The sequence below is a fragment of the Polypterus senegalus genome, chromosome 2 (genome assembly GCF_016835505.1).
Source record: "Polypterus senegalus isolate Bchr_013 chromosome 2, ASM1683550v1, whole genome shotgun sequence".
Lineage (NCBI taxonomy): Eukaryota > Metazoa > Chordata > Cladistia > Polypteriformes > Polypteridae > Polypterus > Polypterus senegalus.
In genome coordinates, this window is record NC_053155.1 from 79,470,659 (window position 1) to 79,497,002 (window position 26,344).

Sequence of the window (26,344 nt, forward strand, 5' to 3'; positions counted from 1 at the left end):
TTCTTGGTGCTTCTTTTAAGATGATGGTGAAGGGTGTTTCCTCTCAATTTAGCCTGCACAGCCTGCTGTTCATCTTTTTCAACTCCTATCACAGATCAACACTAAGCTGTTAGGTTTTACAGCCATACATTAGTATAATAATATTAAAAATGTTGGGGGCTTGACTTAAGGAGACTTGGAGCAAATTAAGTTTCTCTCAAAATAAATGTATTTATGAAGAAGTTCAACTTTGTATTCGGCAAGACTGAAGTGCAAACATATTAATAAATAAAAAAAGTTAAAAAAAAAAAAAAAAAAAAAAAAAGAGACAGACGGGTTTTGAGTCATTAAAAAGATAAAATTGACCAGCTTTCACATTGCGCAACCAGTGTTGCTGCCAACATTTGCCTTAAATGACCACGCGCAGAATATAGCTATGACCAAATCTGACCTGCAGAGTACTGTGGAAAGATAGCTGAACGTCTGCTTCTTGGCCACACCTGAAGGCAGCTCTAAATGGTATCAATGTTCTGTCTTGTTTCAAGTAGATTTGCTGTGACTGGTGAACTTATTGCCATAGTGTTTCTTTGCTTGGTGGGAACAAACAAAAAAACACAACCCAACACCAAAAAAAAAAAAAAAAAAAAAAAAAACAAAAACAAAAACACAACAAAACTGTACACCAGCCTTGTGGTGTCCAACTTGCTTATGCCTGTTCAACTGCGCAGACTGATGTTGTGCTCCTGGATAACCCAAATTTGAATGTTCATTTCACAGCTTCACAGTGTTGACAGCTAAAACATCTTTATACTTTATTTCTGTCCCCCCTTCCATTTTCCTTAGGGAGATAAAAATGTGCCTCCAGTCTTTTCAAATTTCCGGCCCTTTGACAAAGCTGCAACCTGTTTCAGAAGCTCACGGTTCTTTGCCTGCAAGTAAAAAAATAAAAAGTTAACTCACCAAAAAAAAAAAAAATAAGAATGGATATGTTCATAAGGTATGAAAATGTTATGAAACTTTATCCCACCCACTATAGTTTCTGGTCTTGTAGACCTACCTGCTGCTGTTCCATTGCTTCTTTGTGTGCTTTTTCCATATTGTTCATTTTCACTCTCATATTTGACTCCTGGTACTGAAAATCAGCCTTTAACTCTGTTAGCTGAAAGATAAAAAAGGCACAGGAATGCTGAACAGTAACAAACACTAGTATACAAAGAAATAACCACTCCTATAGTCTATTGCAAGATCAAGTCAGTTGCCCTCCTATTATACATAGGCACATTAAACCTGGACTTGAAATGCTAGCAAGCATTTAAATACCCTGCTATATTTCAGGCAATATTTTAAAAGTGGGCTGTTAACTGCAAGTGCTGGAGTCATTCTGATATTTTTCACTTGGTCTACACTATCCAGCATTAGACTATGCAAAATACATTAGCTGTATTGCATATAAAGAGATTTAACTTGACATTCGTTGGAGATGCTCACAATAATGGAGGAAAATAGGACAAAGGAATTAAAGTAAGGTATGCCTCTTTCCTTTTATAACTATTTTCAGATATCCATGGAATTTACCAGAAAAGCTGGTAAGTCAAGGGCACGTGCAAATGGAGGCGAGAATCCCACAAAGGATGACATGTCTTCCTTATTAATCTCTGGCATAACTCCAATGAATTTCCATGAGTAGCATGTCTTTGAACAAAGTCACATACCGTGCCTTTCAAAAGGATCTTGACTAATTTTACTGAACACCTAATTCTACACTGTAATATACTTGTCAAGAATACTTTGGAGTTTATGTGCTTTGAAATAAAGTAGGTTTGGCAATGCTGTTTTGTTAGAATTGAAGAAAAAAAAGGATGTTTATGAAAGTATTCAGACTATGTTGTGGAAGCTCCAACCATTTTCTAGAGTGGATGCTGTTGCCTTAAAAGTAGACTCCACCAGTGAATCAGTCAAATGACAGCCGCATGTTCTGGATTAGAATAGGGATAGATGCGATAATGAAGATTAAAGAGCACTCAGAAATTAGAAGTAAAATACAAATGCATACATTATTGAAAGGGTCTATAAATGGGTTAACATTCTCTCTCATTATTTATATATATATATATATATATATATATATATATATATATATATATATAGTGAGGGAGACAGCATTATGCAGTGGGGCTACCACTTGTTAGAATGGGCATCTAGCTAAAAACACAATGAATAGTGGAAAAATACAAGTTAACACTGCAAGAGGTGTTGTTTCAGTCTGCCTAAAAACTAAAGCTTAGACAAAAATAAATCCTTTAGCAGGAAAATGACCCCAACCACAAGACTGGCTCAGGGTCAAAAAGGTCCTATGACTCAGTCCAATTGAGAATCTGTGGCACAATTTGAAAATGGTGCTATACAAGCATGATTCAACTAACTTTCACAAAAGGCAAAATTTGCAGACCAATTCTAATGTGCCTACACACATGCCCCAAAACAACTAATGCTGTAGTTCCTGCAGAAAATGGCTTTACAAAAATACTTACGTGTGAGAATTAGACACATAAAAAGCACTCTGTTTATATGAAAAAAAAAGTGAAACAGTGTAACATTTTTAAAAGGTGGAAGGTTTGTCATTTAAGTCTTTGTTTTGCAAAGTTCTGCATACAGATTAGCATGTATAATCCAATTTTAACAGCCTCAGACAGAAGTACTTTTTAGCCTTTGCAATTCATGCATGTATCGAGTTAAATCAATAAGGCTTTTGCTGGACTAGACCACATTAGTTTAAAAAGGGAAAAAAAACCTTCCAAAAGCTGAGACCTTGATGATTGAATACATTTAAAGTTCCAAGAAAGTGCAAAATACTGTATACACATCTACAAAGACTGAAGTTTGTGTTCATTTCTTTGTTAGTTTTTTTTTTTTTTATTTCTTCACCCAATTGATAGCCAAGACTAATAAAAGGACTAACACAAATTGGCAGATGACACACACACCACAAGGACCCTCATTTGGACAAATGTATTTTTTTGTGTGTGCGCGAGTGAGTAAATGAGTGAGAGACAAAGAAAGATGGGGGGCACATTTATTTATGTCGACATATAAAGAACCACACAATCCAGATTTATATTTAAAAAAAAAAAAAAAAAAAAAAAAAGAAAAATTTTAAAAGTCCATGTCTTATCCTAAACTCTTTAGTCGGAGGTTCAGAGAGAACTGTTCATTATGTATGTTCTAGCAACACAGAAATTTTCTGCAGTTACCTCAAACTGCAAATACTGATGCTTTGTTCTCCTATTTTAAAACCTAGTACATGTACAATGTATTAAAAAAATGTTTTCAATGATTTAAACGTCCATTTCAGATATAAATCTACACTATACCATTCGACAGGTCAAAATGTTTCCTTCTCATATGTTCAATAGCAAATATGCTATCTGCACATCAAGGACTATAGTAGACATGCCCACCAAATTACCTACTCTTGCATTCATTTACTTCATGGTTTACTGAGAATGCTTCTAAAACGAGGTTGACACCGATAATTCTAATAATGCATGCTGGAAAGCTTACCTTTCTCTCCTTCTCAAGAATAGTCTGATCTCTTTGCTGCAACAGTCGTTTGAGTGACATCACTTCTTCCTTTAACTGACTAATGAGGACAAAATTATCTGTTCCTCCAGAATCCATAGACTGACTAATGGAGCTACTGTGAAATAAACAAAAAACACAATGTCATTGCTTAAATATGCCTTTTTAACCCAGCCAATTAAAATTCAATCACAATGCAACATGCACACCTCCACTAGTGTTTCATGATTGTAGTCTTGCCAGACATCAACCAGGGGGTTTGGGGTTTATGAGCAATAATGAGCCATTATTTAAATTTACCTATCTCCATTAGATGGCTTTGTCTCCAGTTTTGGCTTCTTCTTTGGAGTTTCATTTTGAATAGAGGATGATTTATGGCTGTAAAAAACATTTTTAAAACACATTAGTGAAGAAAGAGAAAAACTGACTAAATCTTGGGGTTCACCAAGATTGCAAGGGGTTATACAGTGGTGTGAAAAACTATTTGCCCCCTTCCCAATTTCTTATTCTTTTGCATGTTTGTCACACAAAATGTTTCTGATCATCAAACACATTTAACCATTAGTCAAATATAATACAAGTAAACACAAAATGCAGTTTTTAAAATGATGGTTTTTATTATTTAGGGAGAAAAAAAATCCAAACCTACATGGCCCTGTGTGAAAAAGTAATTGCCCCCTGAACCTAATAACTAGTTGGGCCACCCTTAGCAGCAATAACTGCAATCAAGCGTTTGCGATAACTTGCAATGAGTCTTTTACAGCATTCTGGAGGAATTTTGGCCCACTCATCTTTGCAGAATTGTTGTAATTCAGCTTTATTTGAGGGTTTTCTAGCACGAACCACCTTTTTAAGGTCATGCCAGAGCATCTCAATTGAATTCAGGTCAGGACTTTGACTAGGCCACTCCAAAGTCTTCATTTTGTTTTTCCTCATCCATTAAGAGGTGGATTTGCTGGTGTGTTTTGGGTCATTGTCCCGTTGCAGCACCCAAGATCGCTTCAGCTTGAGTTGACAAACAGATGGCCAGACATTCTCCTTCAGGATTTTTTTGGTAGACAGTAGAATTCATGGTTCCATCTACCACAGCAAGCCTTCCAGGTCCTGAAGCAGCAAAACAACCCCAGACCATCACACTACCACCATCATATTTTACTGTTGGTATGATGTTCTTTTTCTGAAATGCTGTGTTCCTTTTACGCCAGATGTAACGGGACATTTGCCTTCCAAAAGTTCAACTTTTGTCTCATCAGTCCACAAGGTATTTTCCCAAAAGTCTTGGCAATCATTGAGAGGTTTCTTAGCAAAATTGAGACGAGCCCTAATGTTCTTTTTGCTTAACAGTGGTTTGCGTCTTGGAAATCTGCCATGCAGGCCGTTTTTGCCCAGTCTCTTTCTTATGGTGGAGTCGTGAACACTGACCTTAATTGAGGCAAGTGAGGCCTGCAGTTCTTTAGACGTTGTCCTGGGGTCTTTTGTGACCTCTCGGGTGAGTCGTCTCTGCGCTCTTGGGGTAATTTTGGTCGGCCGGCCACTCCTGGGAAGGTTCACCACTGTTCCATGTTTTTGCCATTTGTGGATAATGGCTATCACTGTGGTTCGCTGGAGTCCCAAAGCTTTAGAAATGGCTTTATAACCTTTACCAGACTGATAGATCTCAATTACTTCTGTTCTCATTTGTTCCTGAATTTCTTTGGATCTTGCCATGATGTCTAGCTTTTGAGGTGCTTTTGGTCTACTTCTCTGTGTCAGGCAGCTCCTATTTAAGTGATTTCTTGATTGAAACAGGTGTGGCTACGGAAATTGAACTCAGGTGTGATACACCACAGTTAGGTTATTTTTTAACAAGGGGGCAATTACTTTTTCACACAGGGCCATGTAGGTTTGGATTTTTTTTCCTCCCTAAATAATAAAAACCATCACATAAAAACTGCATTTTGTGTTTACTTGTGTTATATTTGACTAATGGTTAAATGTGTTTGATGATCAGAAACATTTTGTGTTTCAAACATGCAAAAGAATATGAAATCAGGAAGGGGGCAAATAGTTTCACACCACTGTATATCCTGAAATTGAAATAGAACAGTTAAGGCACAATATTGCTTACCTTGGTTTCCACAGACCTTGGTCTTGTTCAGGACTAAGACTGCTCAGTCTACAAAAAAAACAAACAAAAACAACCCTCAGATTTCAGTAAAATATTCTTAACTAGACATGCTGCCTAACAGTCGACCTAAAGAGTACAACATTTTAGTGAAACTCTCAAAACACAAAGAGAAAAGGAGCTGAAATTTGAAAATTGTTCGAGAGAGAGAGAGAGAGAGAATGTTAAATGCAACAACTGTAACATTTTATCATGTACTAACAAAAACAATTTTACAGATTGTAATAGTCTGTAAACTAGCTAAATTTGCAAAAGTCTGCTAAAACATAAAATGCACAATAATGTAATTGTTAAATTACTTAACTGAACAGATTTTGAACATTGTGGTTATTCAAACAAGTTTTTGAAATGAAAGCAAAGGACTGATGAATGTATGATATGTACACATTTAGAATGCTTATTTCAAGGGAACTTAAAAAAAAAAAAATAAATAAAAAAAAAAAATACCAAAACTGTATAGCAAAAGGAAAAAAATGCTGAGAGGCAAAAAGGACATACTTAGAATGAGCACTGCTGTGCCGATGATGGTGATGTTTGGAATGATGTTGATCCTTCTCTGCAATGGAGGAAGAGGAGGAGTTGGAATGAGACGATCCCAGCCCTTTTCTCTGTTCTTTTGTCTTTTGCAGGACACGTCTATACGACAGAGTGCACAACCAACAAAGCAGCTTCCCATCAACCTGAACCAATGAAAATTCAGACACTTAGCAAGTCTAGTTACAAGAATCTACTCTACAAACGTTCAACCATACCCATTTTTCAAAGAGATTGGTTTTTCAGTAATGATCAACAGAATTATTAAAATAAAAAAGCACTCCTGAAGACTTCATAGGTAGACGGATTTGTATACATATTAAAAAAAAAAAAAAAAGTGTTAGATAGTCTACACACATTGTGAACCAGCTTCCAAAAGTAATTTCACACCGATTGTGTAAACTTTATGCAGTTTTCAAATTGTGCGAAGAAATATATTAACTTGAAAAAGTGGTAATGTTTTTAAAAGTTGCTTTTTGAAATTTATTTTTACCTCATCTCTCTTTATAAACATCTATGCTGAGCTAGTGCAATTAAAGCATTTACAAAATACAACCAAAATATCAAACAGGTTTGATTTTGCCTTTAGAGGTAGGGTGGGTTCAGTGTGCTTGAGAGCTGCAAACAAATTAATGCTCAATGAGAAAAAAAAGAAATGTGGGTAGTTTGGATTGCACCAACAGAAGAAAAGCTCACCGATTATGTGTTTTATGTACTACAACAGAATGAAAAAAAGCAGAGATTGAGTTTGAACTTACCATACCCGTTAACCTCTTGTACAGCATTTGCTCCTTTATATAGCATGTTATTGGCAATCAAAAAATGGTGTGAGCACTACTATGCTGGAAAGTTAGCACACAGTCTCTAAATTTCACATGCCAAGCGATTTTTAGTCATAAATTGATATAGTCCAGTGGCAAGATCATCAGCTGTACAAGAATCTACCAGATGAACCATAAAATTGTCACGGTTACATTGGTAACATTTTGTAAACATAATTGAAACTCCAAGGAATTAGTGGTCGGCACATTAACTCCAATTGTGTAACAGTGTGCCTGTTTCACATCATGTGGCCCCAACATGCATACTGCAACTGCCAGATGTGCTTTCTTAAAACACGAGATATCCCTGCCTACCTCATTTAGCTTTATATGCCACTGATCTGTGAATTGATTTCTGAACTGATGACTGCATTTCACATTTCCAATTGCTGTAAGGTTTTATACTTAACTTCTATCATATGTATACCGAATATATTAACAAAAAAATACATAAATATATAAAAAGGTGTTCTCTCTTACTTTTGTCATTCATAATTAAAGCTTTGACACTTTATGCAAAGATTTAGATTATAAAAAAAGAAATCTGAATCAAGTCTTAATTTTTAAATGTTACTGTATTTTCTCATTAGACTCCATTAGGAAAAGTAATTTTTTTCTAGTTTTTTTTTTTTTTTTTTTAACATTACAGTTTTTACATAAAAAGCATGATTGCTGATAAATCCTACTTCCAAGTTTTTTTCTTTCAGTATTAACACATTTTTTCACATTTGTATCTTAGGCACCTTATCTTCAAATATTTGTACACGAAAATAAAAATGCTCAAGACCTAGTTTTTGCTACTATATTTGAATAATTAAAATTAAAAAGCTAAAAAGATTCTTAGAAATAAAAGGGGTGGGGGACGAAACAATTGCCATAAAATCCATTTCTTTGACTGGCCCTTAAAATGCTGACAGAAAACATTTAATTGGGTTGAATGTTAACAAGGCAGTACAGTGCAGTAAGATGCTGTTTTACAACTCCAGTAGACTGGATGTGAACCAGACCCAGTCAGTCTTTATGTAGGGTATTCTTAGCACACTCCGGACTTTCTCCCTACATCCATGATGTTAACAAAGGAAACTAAATAATTCAAATGATTGTGTGTGTGGCAGTGTGTTCTGCAAACAAACAAGTTTCCCACACTTTGAGATGCTTCCCGTCTTGTGACAAATGCCTTGTTGGGAACTGATGTAGATTCTCTAAAGTTATGAATCTGGATTAAGAGGGCTAGATGGAAAAATATAAAAAGCAAAAATAATGACAAAACAGATAAGTAAAAAAAAAAAAAAAAGTCAAATCAGTACCTTCCTCCTGCCTTCCTCTTTTCGGTCGAAGGCACATGGCTGTTTGCATTGTTCACATGTCTGTGGAGACCCATACTTCTTTTCAGAGTTTGTGCATCTCTGACATTTGGTCCCAATAAAAGCTGCAATTATATTGCAGTACTGACAAGGTTTTGGCTGCAAAAATAAGATAGAGAAAAGGGGAAGAGATGGCATAAACGGAATGGGTCAAGATTGTAATATCAGTTTCTACTTTGTAATAAGCACACATGATACGGAAGGTACATAATGTATTACTAACAACTAGAAAATCACCTCAACCGTCTTCCATGAATGTTAACCACTACGAGACATAAAACTTGAGACATTCTAGGATGTGCATTACTTTTCAATTTGTCTCACTTTTTATATTATAATACACACACACATACACAGTGGGATGCAAACGTTTGGGCAACCTTGTTAATAGTCATTTTCCTGTATAAATCGTTGGTTGTTACGATAAAAAATGTTAGTTAAATATATCATATAGGAGACACACACACAGTGATATTTGAGAAGTGAAATGAAGTTTATCGGATTTACAGAAAGTGTGCAATAATTGTTCAAACAAAATCAGGCAGGTGCATAAATTTGGGCACCGTTGTCATTTTATTGATTCCAAAACTTTTACAACTAATTATTGGAACTCAGATTAGCTTGGTAAGCTCAGTGACCCCTGACCTACATACACAGGTGAATCCTATAATGAGAAAGAGTATTTAAGGGGGTCAATTGTAAGTTTCCCTCCTCCTTTAATTTTCTCTGAAGAGTAGCAACATGGGGGTCACAAAACTACTATCAAATGACCTGAAGACAAAGATTGTTCATCATCATGGTTTAGGGGAAGGATACATAAAGCTGTCCCAGAGATTTAAGCTGTCTGTTTCCACAGTTAGGAGCATAATGAGGAAATGGAAGACCACAGGCTCAGTTCAAGTTAAGGCTCGAAGTGGCAGACCAAGAAAGATTTCGGATAGACAGAAGCGACGAATGGTGAGAACAGTCAGAGTCAACCCACAGACCAGCACCAAAGACCTACAACATCATCTTGCAGCAGATGGAGTCACTGTGCATCGTTCAACCATTCGGCACACTTTACACAAGGAGATGCTGTATGCGAGAGGAAGCCTTTTTTTTCGACAACAGCACAGAGCCACTTGAGGTATGCTCAAGCACATTTGGACAAGCCAGCTTCATTTTGGAATAAGGTGCTGTGGACTGATGAAATTAAAATTGAGTTATTTGGGCATAACAAGGGGCGTTATGCATAGAGGAAAAAAGAACACAACATGCCAATAAAAACACCTGCTACCTACAGTAAAATATGGTGGTGGTTCCATCATGCAGTGGGGCTGTGTGGCCAGTGCAGGGACTGGGAACCTTGTCAAAGTTGAGGGACGCATGGATTCCACTCAGTATCAGCAGATTCTGGAGACCAATGTCCAGGAATCAGCGACAAAGCTGAAGCTGCGCCGGGGCTGGATCTTTCAACAAGACAACGACCCGAAACACTGCTGAAAATCCACTAAGGCATTCGTGCAGAGGAACAAGTACAACGTTCTGGAATGGCCATCTCAGTCCCCAGACCTGAATATAATTGAAAATCTGTGGTGTGAGTTAAAGAGAGCTGTCCATGCTCGGAAGCCATCAAACCTGAATGAACTAGAGATGTTTTGTAAAGAGGAATGGTCCAAAATACCTTCAACCACAATCCAGACTGGAACCTACAGGAAGTGTTTAGAGGCTGTAATTTCTGCAAAAGGCGGATCTACTAAATATTGATTTCATTTCTTTTTTGTTGTGCCCAAATTTATGCACCTGCCTGATTTTGTTTGAACAATTATTGCACACTTTCTGTAAATCCAATAAACTTCATTTCACTTCTCACATATCACTGTGTGTGTCTCCTATATGATATTTAACTGATATTTTTTATCGTAACAACCAACGATTTATACAGGAAAATAATGACTATTAACAAGGTTGCCCAAACTTTTGCATCTCACTGTGTGTGTATATATTATATATAAAACACAAACACACAAACAAAAAAGGTGTTAATTTTAACTTTTGGAAATTCAAACAAACATTATCAAAACACTTACTGTTCCAAACTGTTTGACGTTTTGAGCACACTTCTTGCAAATTGTGTTGGTTTTACTGAAAGCGTAAAGTGTTAAAAAAAAAAAAGAAAGGGGAGAGAGAATGACAAAACAACTTTAGTTTCTATAAATATACAAATAAGACAGAAATCCAAAACTACATGCTGTGTAATTAAACCAGAATACAGTGCCTATAAATAAAGTGTGAAAACTTTCAAGGATGTGAACTCTTATCATTGAAAAATAATACTAAACCACTTTGCAAAGATCTGCTTTCACTTAGACATTAAAGAATCAACCTTTGACATTAAACTTTTTTCTGTTGATTACAGTGTTAGAAAAGCTAAATGAAATCCACGGAAATTCAATAATGTAGAACAATAACCCGTTAAGTTTTCAACCAAGCAGCTTATTACTTTCCATGAGCACTGTAGTTAAGACTGCTGTCATACTTACCTCTCTTGCTGGAACTCCGACCTGCAGTAGGTACACTTCACAATAGGGTGAGCAATCCGGCACTCCTGAGTAAAGCAACAAGTAGATCGGAGTCAAAGAAAAAAACAACAAATAGATTAAGAAAAGAGAACATTTTTTTGATTTATATCCAAACTAAATGTGGATATTTAAAGTAACTCTGATTTTTCTTATGGTTTACATTATACTAAGAGTTAACATACACACACTACCGACATTTTTAAACCAACATTAGATTTTCAAACCAGTTTATACTATAAAAAAAATGGGATTATCAGTATAACAAAAATTAACATAATTCGCATGCAACATTAAAAAAATAACTTGGTCAGGTATTGGTTTCGAAATGAATTTTATTTCAAGTTTCAATTAACATTGTTTTAATAATTCATCAGTTGATACTGTTTCAATATTTTGCCATTTCAGACATATTTAAGTATTATCACTCAGCGAATTTTCAAAAGATAACAATAGTATCGCAACAAGATAGAAAAGTAATCCAAGCTTTAACTTTAATAAAAAACTGAAAAGACCCAACGAGAAAAATACCTGAAACACACCAGCATATGCACATTTTAAATTAAAAATAAAAAAGTTCGATCATTGTACATATCATCTATGTCTACATACAAATAAAATCTGGTATTTCTCATTTATAAATGTTAAATAAAAGTGATGGTCGAATAGATTTTTGGCATGATTATTGCTGAGCCAGGTGTTGACTTACTGGGAGTACTGATATTATACCACGCGGCGGGCTGCACAGTAACCGCTACTTCAAATTTATTGAAGGCACCGGCTGCACGCGGCCTGTAGCCCCCTTTTAAATCTACAACCCCTTCAATGCCCCCCACCCACCCACCCGCTATAGACACCGGTATTCAGTTCCACTCTGCGTATCTCCCTGTTTTAACCTTTACCGTCTGGCGAGCGAACTCACCTTGCACAACTGCTGTCCCTGTGAAAGTTCCTCAAACGGATAACGCTGGTGACACTTGGTACACGCATACAGAGCTGTAGTCGCCATTCCCAGTAGGAGCAACAAGAGCAGAGCAGGCCAGCCACAGACAGGAAGCTGGAGGCGTGGTGTGCGTCTTCGACGCCCAAAGGCTTTTGAAGCGTAGTAAATCCCGATGACCGTCACAGTAGACAGAAATATCGTTTCTTAACAAAATATTCTAGTATCCTTTAAAGAGTTCTCCCTTTTTCGGCTTCCTTAGCGGTACTCGGACCGGAAACTAATGCACAATGACGTAGAAGGCGGAGCAACCTGACCTATGGCTTGGGGAGGGAACGCTGGGGTGGTTGGGAGGAGGCTACAATTTGAAATCTGGCAGCCACTCACAAGGGCATCTTGGAGGCTGATGACGTCGAAGATTGGTGGAAGCCAAACAGAAGGTAGGGACAAACTCAACAACGCCCACTACAATTGCTATAGGCGGGAGTGTTTTACAACAATTCTTGTCTTGAAACACATACTGCGGTTTTCTAAAACATAACAATCCACGACTACTTTAAGTTACTATAACCGATTTAGATTTACGTATGTAAAATCTCGGAGATTATCTACTTAAGAATGTTTAGCCTAAGTATGCACCAAGTTTACCTGACCAAATTCATTATAAAAAAAAAGTTTCTCATACAATTCACTCTGAAATTACGAAAACGGTTGTCGTGCTTTATTTATTTATTTAATGAGTGGGGAAGCAGAGTGCGAGCACTTTTCCTTTAGTAATAAAATCAATAAGGCACATTTATACAACAGGAGTTGGCTGAAGGTGGCATTGGTTGGTCAGATGAAATGGAACTTATACACTGGTTTGCACCAAAACCATCTCGCAAAAAAACAAAACAAAACAAAAAAACATTTTAATAGCATTATCACTGTAGAGAAGGGTGGGTCGTGCACAGGTAACTGATTGCAGGGTTTTCATAGGTGTGCTGAGCTCTGCGTTCCAGGAACTTTTTCGTTATAACTTTCTAATCAAGAAGGCAGGTGGGGACTCCCATGGCATTATAAATACAGCTTTGCAGATGATAATGAAGTAACTGGGAACAAGGACGACGATGGGGAACACTGCGAGAGTTGAACAGCCTACCTAGTGAAGTGACTGCTACTTTACATGGCGTTTGCCAGTTTGATTCTGCTAGAAGACTGCTTCAAATTATTTGTTGTGGAATAACGTTCCATCCAGTGTGTGTCTCGGTCTTTCCACCTTGGTGTTCGTTACAGTATTCCTTCCATCCATTTTCCAACCCGCTAAATCCGAATACAGGGTCACTCTTTCCATCTTGGTGTTCGTTACAGTATGTACGTGTGATCAATCCATTTCGGAAACTGAAACTTTATTATCAAAAATGTTGTCGGATTCAGTGAAAAACGCCGCCGAGTGTTTCATGGCATACATATTTGTCATGCATAAAATTGCAATCGTCTCGTTCTTAATGTTAGTTGAGGCGAAAACAGCTCAACATCATGTATTTGCTACGTACACATTTTTCCTTCGAGTATTGTTTCGCTAATCTTATTCCTTCAAAATAACCAGGTATTTTTATTTGGAAGGTTAAAAATATGTACATTAATTGCCCAGGGAAGAATACGTTGTTCAAATGTTTGTTTTACATATTTATGCAAGATTGTTTTTTTCCATCCATTCTCTTGACCAGGTAACACGTAAGCACGCGGTAAAATAATTCACTTCCTTCATTGAAAAAAGAAAGAAAAACGTTTTTCTAGTGAATATAATGGTGGAAAACCATGAGGAAACTGATCTTTAAAAAAGCCTACACTTATATGTGAATTTACTCCACGAGTACAAGGAACGGTTTCTGATGAACACGAAAGAAGATTCACCAGGACTTCGCTCAGATGAAGGGACGTTATAGTGGAAGGGTTACATGAGTCGGTTAGGGGACACCTTCAGATGATTATATGGGGGGTGATGGGGACATCTAAGTGACTACTTCTTCGTGAGCGACCGTTATATTTTACAAAAATTACATACGAGATTTATAACCGTTTTTAAATTTAAATAATTTTTCCCCTCTAGAATAGCTTTTCATTTTACACGGTCATCTCCCAAAAACTGGATATGATAAAGCAATTATACTGTCACATTTGGATATATTTTTTTGTACGTGGAAAGTGGGAGCAACTATCCAAAAAAAAAAAAAAAAATCATGAAGTAGCATTACAATATAGACAGTTATGTCACTGTATTAAGGTGTTGATATAAACAAATCATTTAGGCCACCTACACTTTTAAATTAACACCATTAATAATTAAAACTTTTATATATAAAATTGAATTTGGTGGGCCGTTAATAGCATTGCATTCTTGCTACATATTGTTGTATGCTGTTTTCTGTAATTTAATTGCTACCTAGCCCAACACACACAAAACGTAAAAATACATCAAAGTCCATGGTTGGTTGTTGCTGTGAAAAGGAAATCAAAAACTCTTAAAAGAAAAAGTAACCTCTTGTATCTCAGTTCTTTTCACAAAGAAAAAGTCAACATGCAGATGAGAAACAGTTCTCATTAGTAGTTTTTGATTTAATTAAACAGTGCAACACTCCCAAGCTTGGGGGTCATGTCTAAGTGAAGTTTTTCAGGTGTATACTATTCAGAGTATCAGCAATTATGTCATTATACGTGGCGGGTGATAGTGGCTACCCACTCAGTTGCTGGTGCCTTGCACCTTTGCTGGACTCCCAGGACACACAGGAGAAATGCTATAATACATCACATGACCTTGCTCTCTCTAAGTTGAGGAGTGCAGCCATATGTTTTTGAATGCTGGTAGCTGGATCTTGTCGTGTCAGGAAGAAGGTTGCTCTGCTAGCCAATGTATATGTGCAACATCATGATTGCATATGTATGAGGTTGATTAGCATCAAGGTCCATTCATTATTTATTTTAACATACACATTTTCCAGATTTTTGGCATATGTATATTTTCACAATTAAATCTACAGAAATTTATATAAGTGAGACCCCATGAACCTGTTTTTTTTATTGACTGACCATCTTACCTTGTACTTGTGGTAAAGTTTAGAACAAATGACAAGATTTTTTTTATTGGTTGTACCCAAACTATACCTTAAATGGAGAGTAAACTCCTCTAAAGTAACAATAGATACATACTGCAAGGGGAAATTTAACATATAGAATTTTTTTTTTCCTTTTTATTAATTTTATTGCAATCCATACAAAGCAATCAAGTTTTTACAAAAAGAAAAATTGAGTCAAGAACAGAATGACTTTTATAGAATCTTAAATATAGAAATATGGTGTTTAAAATTGAGGACATGGCAGTGTTCAAAATATGAAACAGTTGTATACAAATGTGACATTTGGAAGCTTTATTGTTTTTTGTAAATTTAGTCTTAACATCTCTGATGTGAAAAAAAAAAATGTTCATAACCTGTAAAAAACAATGCCAAACTACCATACAAATTGTGGAAACACCATAAAAGTCAACGGTGATCCAAATGATTCTGTGGTGTTCAGAACATGTAGCAGCTGTACAAAAATGTGACATTTTGATTTTTGTTTTGTTTTTTGTAAAGTCAGAGTGCTTTAATAAAACATTTTTCTGAGCTGCAAAGATGGTACTTTGTACTTGGGATGTTTTTATGGGTTCTGAACAAACTATCCTAAATGCTGTGGAAAATCTGTTTAAGTCAATAGTGTGTCAAAGTGAACCTGAATGACTTGGCAAGATAAATATTTATTGGAAGGTGCACACATTATATGATGGTAAACTTTTCCTTTTTTCTGATTATTTCGTGGAAATGTATTAAAAGTCACAATGTTTTATTCTAAACAGATTAAATTTATGGTGCTTTTACTGATTTCAAACAAGAATCGGTCAAATTTGACAACGATTTTTTTTTTTAAATAAATAAAGTGGAGGGTACAATTACATAATTAAGAACAAAAGTAAATATTACATTTACAATAAGAAAATCAAAATAGCACCAATTACAAATGAATAAAAGAAATCACAAAACTTTATTAACTGACTGACAGACTTTTAGAATATCTTTTTTCTAACATTTCTGGAGGCATACTCTTATTGCTCTTCATATCGCAGCAATTTTGTAATTTATTCTGAAAATACAGAAAGATATTTTAACCTTTCTTCTAGCACGATTAATCAGATTTTTTTTTTCTTTTTTAATCACTGACAGTTTAGAGATATTCCTTTCAGCCTCATAAAATGTTATTGGCAAAATCATGTACATTTTTAGGTTTGTTGTAAAACCTGGGTAAAACTCTATGACATTTCTTTTATCTATGAGTTGTAAGTTTTCCAGGATTTTTAAAGTTTTCTTGTGCAGTGACTAAGCTTTAATTTGAAATTACATCACTCATTAATAGCTTGCCATTGCTGGCCTTATTATGGTAGTGTATTATTAATTTTATGGGTTTTTTTTTATGGCATTATTCATCTCAACTTGTTATATCAGGCATATAGGTGTGCCATAATAGTGTTCTAGGAACGCTTGTATAAAGCTAATTTCAATGAACTAAAGGTCTTACACCATGGTATGTCATAGCTGGCAAGACTGGTACAGCTGAATTACTTGGTTGGCGTTCTCTTCCTTGTAAAAACTAAATAAAAATGCATTCACAAGAGCAATTCAAATGCATTTTAAAATTGGTGCTACATTGAATGGAGCTACAAAATTATGTAATCAAATTATTTTGTACACTGACTTACTGATGAACACTTGTATATTTTGTATAGAATTTTTTATACAGTGATATTTCTTACCCGGAGCTGCAACATGTTAGGTCTACCTGCAAACATAAGGAAATTTGCTTTGTACAGAGTACTGTTTCCACCTTCTTGATATAGGCGAGTTGGCACAGAAAGGGTAGGGCACCATGATGTTCTTCTGGAAGCCATTCTGTACTAGAATGACTAGAAATAACTTTCCACTATACCAAAGAGGCACAAACCATATGCCATAATGAGGCCTAAAATTTTCCCAGCACAACGATTTCCGTCTAGCAGAACTACATCAATACCTGCAACCTGATACTCACCCCTCGTTCCTCAAAGAAAAACAGCACAGCAAAAACAAGGTATTGTGCACAGTCTTTACTGTAGATCCACTTTTGACCATGTACAGTATATAGTAGGCTGAGTAAGCTGTATGAAATGAATGCAAAATTTAAAGTACATAAAATGGTCAAATATATTACTGTTGTGTAGGGAAAAATAATTCAACACTTAATTGAAGATATTTATTATGGTTCATGGCCAAAGATTCCTCACTTAATTCTTGACCAATCTTTGTTGCTGCTGTCCCAACCTCTGTTTTTCATTATTCAAAAATAATCAGAAATAAACGGCAGCATGCAGTTTAGATTTCAAGAACATTTACTGCTATCAGGTTTTCTTGAGGAATTAATGTACTTTTGTGCTCCTAATTATTTGGCTAAGACGTAATATGGGGATTGCCCAAGTTAGCCCTTATAAAGACACTCAGTTTAAGAGGACAGACTAGTTTTAGTGATGAGCCAGCAATTGTGAAATTGAATTTGCTTCACTTCTTAACATAAAAATAAAAACTATGCTATTAAGTGACCAGTTAAAATTATTACCATTGAGAAAGTAAGAATGGTGATATATATATATATATATATATATTGTCACACACGCGCGCATGGGAGGCAGCTAAAGGGCTCGAGTGAAGGCAGTTCTGAGCCATGCCGGGATGTGGCAGAGCGCACTAACTCTCTTTCTCACTTCCCTGTAGACCTAACCCGGGAGGTTCCACCTGTCTCTCTGGACGTCACTTCTGGGACCGAGCCAATGGAGACAGACCTTGCCAGCTCCGGCCCCCCTGATGTCACATCCGGGACTAAACCAATGAACAATGAACACGTGCCCGACCCTTATGACCTCACTTCCTGTCTCCCCCTTTAAAAGCCTTCCCTTTTCCCTTCTGTGTCAGTCTTGTTTTGGACTCTGTTGTAAGCACTTCAGTGCTGGTATTTGAAAGAAACGAAGTTGCAGCCAGGATACCAAATTACATGGGTGGCTGCCCCAAACCTTTTTCTGTCTTTGACTCGTTTTGTGACAGTGGCGTAGTCGGCAGGATGGAGAAGTCCCAGAAGAGAAGGGGACAGGACCTGCAAAACACCCAGGTGGGAGCGTACCGGGGCCGAGTATTCAGGCGGGAGGGTGCCCGTGGTTGGCGAGACCCGGTGCGGGCTCCGCTCCCAGCACGCAGAACTAGGCCGTCTAGAGAGGCCAGGGAGTGTGCGGGTGGGGCTCACCGAATTGGGCTGCCCTGGAGGGGGGAGACAAGAGGGACTCAGTATGCTCTCTTGGGGGAGAGTGCCTGCCCCCCAGTGAAACCACAGCCCCTTTTACCACCTTGGGGTGCCCCAGACTGGCAGGTGAGTAAAATAACAAGTGGAGGTTGGACCCTGAGAGGCCGACCAGTAAACAAGCCTGGTCCTTATGGGCAAAAGTATGGCAGTGGCTACGGCCCTTGGAAAACAAGCCCCACCAGGTCATTGAGCAGGTAGCGTGCTATCTGCTCCTGAAAGCACTTCCCCAGGGCTTCACCCAGCCGGTCTGGGGCGTGCAGTTTAAGAACATGTCTGAGCTCATAGAGCTTCTGGAAACACAGAGGCGGCCTCACACTCTGGGAGAGCAGAACCGTCCTTCTGCCAAACTCAGCCGGGGTATGTCCCAAGACCTAGCCCCTCCCTGTATAACCCGGAGCTTGCATCGGCGTCCGCGCTGGCACGCAAAACCGCTTGGAGGCGAGGAGGAATGCAGGTGGAGGGAGGAGGGCTTGGTGTGCTCTGACAAACCCGTTGGCGGTCCCGCATACAGGCGTGGTGATCGTTAACGGGTTTAAAACTTCGCTCTGCTCGATTCCGGCAGCAACATTTCCATTGTTGCCCGCCGCTTTGTGCTACCGCGACAATGGCTAAAATTCAAGACCAGTATAACCTGTGTCCACGGGAAACCGCTGGTACACCACCGCCGCTTGTGTCATTAGCTACGGAGGATCAGTCCAGAAAGTAACCGTGGCAATCCTTCCTGATCCTCCGCACCCGGTGATACTAGGCGGGACTGGTCTGACATTAAAAGCGGCGAGACACATACCACTCCGGGTTAAGTTGGGCCTCGTTATGGGCGGAGATGAACCGTCTCAAGCTGCCTCCACGCCGTGTAATCAGCCGGCAGAGAGGTGAAGCAGCCGTCCTGGCTGGCGTGGCAACTCCCGGCCGTCGCAGGCTGACACGTCATCCACCAACGCGGCGGAGCGGGAGGAAACCACGCCCATTGAGGTCGGCGCTGACCCTCTCTCCGTGTTGCGGTTTCAATTTAAAAGACGCCGGCTTCTTTCAAAGGGAGCAATGGAATGACGACTCCCTGAAGTTTGTAAAAAATGCAGTGGTCCTTGTCAATGGCCAGCGCACTAGTCAGTCGATGCCACAGGGCCCCTACTTTGTGTTAGATAATGACCTCCTTTACCGTGTAGCAATGCATGGCGGGCAGGAGGCGAGGCTGCTGCTAGTGCCGCGTACCTTCCGGCGGCAGGTCTGCGAGCTAGCACACGCCCACCTCCTAGGTGGCCACCTGGGCACCGAAAAAACTCTGGAGCGGATCAAGCTCCGGTTTTACTGGCCAGGAATTAATGAGGAGGTTCGTCGCTTTTGCGCTTCCTGCCCGGAGTGTCAACTGCGACAGATTCCTAGGAGGGACCGTGCTCCTCTTGTTCCTATTCCCTTGATTGACGTTCCCTTCCACAGAATCGGGGTCGACCTGGTGGGACCTCTAGAGCCCTCAGCCGAGGACACAAGTACATTTTAGTCCTCGTGGATTATGCTACACGATACCCGAAGCTGTTCCGTTGCGCTCAGCTACCTCTAAAGCCATCGCACGGGAATTACTAGGGTATTGGCGCGGGGATCCCCAAAGAAGTCTTGACAGACCAGGGGACCCCCTTCACCTCGGAGACGTTCAAGGAGACTGCCAGATTACTGAAAATAAAGCATTTAAAAACCTCGGTGTATCATCCTCAAACCGACGGATTAGTAGAGAGGTTTAATCAAACTCTCAAGCAAATGCTACGTAAGGTGGTCAGCGAGGATGGAAGGAACTGGGATCAGCTCCTCCCCCTCGTCCTTTTTGCCTATCGGGAAGTCCCACAAGCCTCCACGGGTTCTCCCCTTTGAACTACTGTATGGGCGACAACCTCGGGGCATATTGGATATTTTGAAAGAAGGCTGGGAAGAAGAGGCTCTTCCCACCACTAACATACTGGAGTATATCGCGAGTTCTGCGATAGATTTGGAAAGATTCGGCCTGTCCTTAAAAGTCACATGGAGGAGGCTCAAGCAGCACAGGTTCGCTACTACAACCGCGGCACGTCTCTTCGGGAGTTCCACCCGGGAGATCGGGTCATGGTCCTAGTGCCTACCTCCCACTCTAAGTTGCTTGCCCACTGGCAGGGCCCCCTGAAGTTAAGGAGAGGAAGGGACTGGTCGACTATTTGGTGAGTCAACCCAATCGTCGGCCAAAGGAGCGGTATATCATGTGAACCTGCTGAAACCGTGGAAGGACAGGGACCCTGATCCCTCCTCCGGCCAGCCCGCTCACTCTTCGCTCACACACACGACCTTAACTTTGGCGCAGACTTGAGACCCAGGCAGCGGCAGGAGCTGGAAACAGTTATCCGGACCGTTCGAGAGGTAGTCAGTGAACACCCCGGAAGGACCTCTCTGATTGAGCACAACATTGTGACAGAGCCCGGGGTTGTTGTCCGAGAACGCCTGTACCGTCTTCCCGAGGCAAAAAGGCTGAAGTGGAACTGAGATCAAGCGCATGCTGGAACTAGGTGTAATTGAGGAGAGTTATAGTCCCTGGTCCAGCCCCATTGTGCTCGTCGGTAAGCCTGGCGGAGTTGGAGGTTCTGCAATGACTTCCGTCGGCAACCAAGTCTCCCAATTTGATGCCTATCCAATGCCACGCGTGGGCGACCTCCTCGAGAGGCTCGGACAGGCTCAATACCTGACCACACTTGACATGACAAAAGGGTACTGGCAGGTTCCTTTAACGGACTCCGCGAAGGAAAAAAACCGCGTTTAGTACCCCTAGCGGACACTGGCAGTATCGTGTCCTTCCATTTGGGTTACACCGGGCTCCAGCAACCTTTCAGCGTCTGGTGGACAAAGTGCTTCGACCTCATAACTCATACAGTGCTGCCTACCTAGATGACGTGGTCATCTATTCCAGCACATGGAAGGAACACCTACAGCATGTCCAAGCGGTATTACGGACACTTGGTGAGGCGGGCTCGGATTAATCCCAAGAAATGTTTCTTTGGATTAAGCGAGGCCAAATATTTAGGCTACCTGGTGGGTCGGGTACCGTAAGGCCACAGTGCTCCAAAATTGATGCCATTCTGAAATGGCCCGTCCATGAACCAAGCGGCAGGTCCAAGCCTTTCGGGTTAGCGGGTACTACCGCCGGTTTGTACCCGGTTTTGGAGAAAGCGCGCCTTGACTGATTTAACAAAGAAGAGGGCCCGAACATTGTGGTATGGACTGCAAAACAGACGCTGCATTTGGTGACTTGAAGAAGGCCCTTACGTCCGCACCTATTTTGATGGCACCTAACTTTTCTTTGCCTTTCATCCTCCAGGCGGACGCCGGACACAGGCCTGGGAGCCGTGCTGAGCCAAAGTGTCGATGGTGTGAACACCCGTCATGTTCCTGAGCGGAAACTGTTGGACCGGGAGACCAGGTATGCGGCGGTGGAGAGGGAGGCTCTGGCGATTAAATGGGCGATCACTCAGCTGAGGGACTACCCGTTGGGCGTGAGTTCACCCTTGTCACGGACCATGCACCTCTACAGTGGATGGCCCTGCACAAGGAGTCGAATCCGCGGGTCACCCGGTGGTTTCTTGACCTGCAGCCGTACAAGTTTTCGCCGTTCATCGCCGGGTGCTCTCCATGCCAACGCCGATGCTCTCTCGGGTTTACGACCTCTCGGTTAAGGTCGCCCGACCCGACGGGTCTGGGCTGAGGGGGCCTTGTCACACACGCGCATGGGAGGCAGCTAAAGGGCTCGAGTGAAGGCAGTTCTGAGCCATGCCGGGATGTGGCAGAGCGCACTAACTCTCTTTCTCACTTCCCTGTAGACCTAACCCGGGAGGTTCCACCTGTCTCTCTGGACGTCACTTCTGGGACCGAGCCAATGGAGACAGACCTTGCCAGCTCCGGCCCCTGATGTCACATCCGGGACTAAACCAATGAACAATGAACACGTGCCCGACCCTTATGACCTCACTTCCTGTCTCCCCTTTAAAAGCCTTCCCTTTTCCCTTCTGTGTCAGTCTTGTTTTGGACTCTGTTGTAAGCACTTCAGTGCTGGTATTTGAAAAAAGCGAAGTTGCAGCCAGGATACCAAATTACATGGGTGGCTGCCCCAAACCTTTTCTGTCTTTGACTCGTTTTGTGACAATATATATATATATATATATATATATATATATATATATATATATATATATATATATATATATATATATATATATATATATATATATATATATAGGACAATATCATAAGAATGAAGGAAGGCAGCCTGATTAGTGCGTAGCGCAAAAAATGTAAAGCGTTCAAGTATATTTGTAGTCCCAAAAGGCTGCAGTGCTTGCAGATGCTGAGCACCCATGGTTTCTCATTTTTTTTTAGGTAGTTCACTATCCTTAAAATGATTGCTAGCTGTTGCTGAACAAGTTGGAATTTTTTTCAGCTTTTGCAGGTTTGTCCCTTTTTGTACCTTTCTGCTGGTCAAATGCCAGCTCATGTGGTGTTTGACTGATCCCCAGGCAAATGTAACTTGTCATCGATGTTATTTTGCAGCATGTTTGCAGTCGTGGTAAGAAAAGGCAAAATGGGTTACTGCAAAGACATGATGGAGACTGAAGCATGACTTTTTTCTATAATGCATTCCCAAATAAAGCAGATAGTAAGCATGTTTGCATTAAGTACAGCAGAAAGAATAATGTGAAACTGCTGCATGGTTATCAATAGGATTGTTAGCTTAACAGCAAAATTGGTCTGTTTCACTTGTAAACTTAAGCATGTTATCTTTGCATCTTCTTGATAAACATCTTATGAATATTTAAAGGACTTGCAGCTTTTTTAAAAGGTCTGTACTGTGTGTCATACAGTAGAACTCTGGGTAAGAAACAAGTATTGAATAATTAAAATGGTAATCCATATTTATAATTACACTTCAAAAATGAGGAATGTCTAGCTGGTACACAGGAAAAAAAAATATAGTAAATGTATATTTTAACCACAAAAAAGCTGTAGTGCAATTAATGATTAAAACCTATACATGAGCATGCATGTTACATTTAAGCAGTGCCTAACTGCCAATATAAATTAATCATATCAATGTGCGAGAATATATATTACACAAAATGGTCAAAACAACTTTTTTTTTCTTAATTCAGCTTTGTTTCAGATATGTACATTACAGGAGAAATTAAACAATGACAGCTTGTAATTTTGCGAATTAGTTTATTTTCTTTAATGTCATATATATTATGGATAAACAGTTTCTCTACATATTTTATTAATTATAAAGTATTATTTTTAATGGAATTTTACATATTTTATGGTCACTGAACAATGAGCTTACAGAGTTTCATTTTGTTATTTTACACTTAAGACTTTAATATAGAACACAAGGCTTCTCCAACTCTGCTTATGCTAGAAGTTAGTGTACGTTTTTTTAAAGAGACAAAGAAAAAAAAAAATCTGAATCATTATCAAAAATGGCCGATCGAGTAACATGGTTTTGATCATTGGTTAAAATAGGTGCAACATGCAAATCTTTTGGTTGCTGAAGCAATACCAGTGAAGCCACAGGAACAACATGCTGCTTAATACAATTGTGGGAGCGAAGTGAACTTGTTCAGTTATTACGATTCCATTCTAGCAAAGTTCTCAGCAGAGTACACATTTACACCTACTATACAGGTCTGGTTTGTATCCAATGGTTGCCACTCTACTGTTTAAAACTGGCCGGTACTTTCATTGTGCTATATGTATTGTTATTTCAATTTAAAAAAAAAAAATTTCTACTAAAAATAAATTTCTGAAATAAGGGTCAGTCTTTCTCCAAGTATCATTAATTTAATTCCTGACAAAAGTTAATTTGTCCACATTAGCCTCTATTTCTATAAGGGGGGTTAGTTTTGTAGGTTAAGCTGACTTTATTCACAAAAAGCAATTCATTCACCTATTAATTTTTTTGCATTCACTTTACAAAGCTCAGGGTTCAGTGTAACCAGAGCCTATTCTGTCATTAATCTGCAAAAGATGGGAGAAGCCTCCGATGCAAAGCCATTTCATCACATACGCAGAGGGCTATTTTAGAGTGACTAGCTAACTTAAAGGGATATTTGGACTATGGCAGGAAACTGGAGTCCATGAAAGAAATTCCCATGCAAACTCCATAAGCATTCACCTTAGGCTGGGATTAAACCAGCTGCTGAGAGCTAACATGAGGCCTATGTTACAATTTATGAATAAACTATGTAGATTTTCTTTAAGTGTTCAGGTTTGCCTTCCACATTCTCTAGGATGTACTGATTACTTGCCAATGCTAGATTAGCTCAGAATGAGAGGGAAGGTGGTATGCAAGTGACTAGGCCCTTCATTGGAACTCTATCCTGTCCGTGGCCGATTCCTGCTGTGTGCCCAATACTGCCAGGAATAGCTCTGGACACCTGCCATTCTGAATTGGATTAAGGTGTTCTCATAATGCTTTGTTATAAATATAAACAAACCTGAGGACTCATAATTTGTAGTCTGTTGCTTACCAAAACAACAACAAAAAAAAAGACCTTATGACACTAACCAAGATTTTATATCATAGAATAATAAGAACATAAAAAGTCAGAGTCATGCTTTTCTTGGATTGAAAATGCATAACAAATGAATAATTGGTGATGAAGCATTTAATACAGTACCATGAACACATTTTTTAAAAGTAAGAGAAAGCAACAGGTTTGTGCCTACAGTGGAGGACTGCATGAAAAGACAAATTGTGGTAAAGTGTATAAATAAAAAGGACAAGATAAGCTTGTTAAAAGTAGAAGTCTGAAAAAGTATAGAAACCGTCAAGGAGCAGACATTAAAGGAGGCAGTGCTGATGCTCTAGACAAGGACAGGTGCATGTAGAATAAGAACCCTAAGAATTCAGTGATGGCATAGAGAAAATATTAAAACAGCTGCTCAGAAACTAAGTCTTTCAGATATAAAATGGAAACAGATTACATATAGCAAAGTGTCCAGGATAGACAATAATAATAAGAAAAAAGTATGGGAAACAGAGAAGATAGAGAGTACAAAACTAAAACGGTCTGAGTACGCCATTCACTTAACAGTTAACTTAGTATGTGACGAGGTAATGGAAGCAGAATTGCTGAGCCATTAAAAACAAAGCAGACAGAAGAAGGGTAGACTCCTATAAATAAATCAGCACCAAACTGCAAAACGACTGTAAAAGAATCTGTAAGTATATAAAGAGATTAGTGTAAGCAAGTGATGCAGAAGACATCACATGGCAATGCAGAAACTTAACGGTTTACATTGTAAGAATAGAAAATGCACATTATATTATTAACAGGAATAACAGCATTGGAAATGATCGAAAAGAACCAGACATACTAGGAACAGAGATGGAAGAAAGGCAAAGATGTTGATGGCATTCTGGAAAGACTATGCTGTGAAGAGTACAAAAAGGACAGTAGTCAAACTTTCTGCAAAAATTTCTGTCAAATTTAACAACACTGGAGCAGTAAGTAAAGTAAATACACTTGAAAGTACAGAACATTCATTCTGATTTCACATGCATTGATGTTCTAACTGAAAAGGTCATGCCATAAATATTAGACAAAAAGTTATATTTTTAATAATGTAAATGCATTGGATTAAAAAAAAAAAAAGCTGTTCAGTTGTTGCAAGAACTTTGAGAATCTTTCAGGCTGAATAAAGTGGAAGAAGCTAAGAGAAATTCATTTTGTATTTCCCCCACTAGACAGTCAGGTATAGTATAAAACAAACTCTTCAATCTTGGCAGCACACATTAGAAAACTGTTTTATTTGTGTTCATGGAAAGGCATGATTTCTCTGTTAAATACAAAAGCCACTCTTTTATAGGCAGTAGTTGTCTATTCTACATAACAACAAAAGGGTGCACTGGGCTAAGAAAAGATCAAACTCATTTTTTATTTTCATTCTGGACAATTTCTTAATTAGAAGCCAATTATAGATCCTCAGTGGCATACTTTTAGTTA

General features: G+C 39.0%; 1 protein-coding gene across 1 annotated transcript; it reads right to left on the reverse strand.

The window, feature by feature from the left end:
* Nucleotides 1–612: 612 nt before the first annotated feature.
* fam76b (family with sequence similarity 76 member B) lies at nt 613–14,196 on the reverse strand. Its single transcript, XM_039744070.1, has 10 exons — nt 11,922–14,196; nt 10,964–11,028; nt 10,511–10,565; nt 8,385–8,540; nt 6,221–6,402; nt 5,666–5,713; nt 3,859–3,936; nt 3,541–3,676; nt 1,037–1,138; nt 613–908 (listed from the first exon to the last, which is right to left on the reverse strand). The coding sequence occupies exons 1-10, from the start codon at nt 12,006–12,008 to the stop codon at nt 819–821; spliced, it is 999 nt and encodes a 332-aa protein (XP_039600004.1). The 5' UTR covers nt 12,009–14,196; the 3' UTR covers nt 613–818.
* Between the last annotated feature and the right edge of the window lie 12,148 nt (nt 14,197–26,344).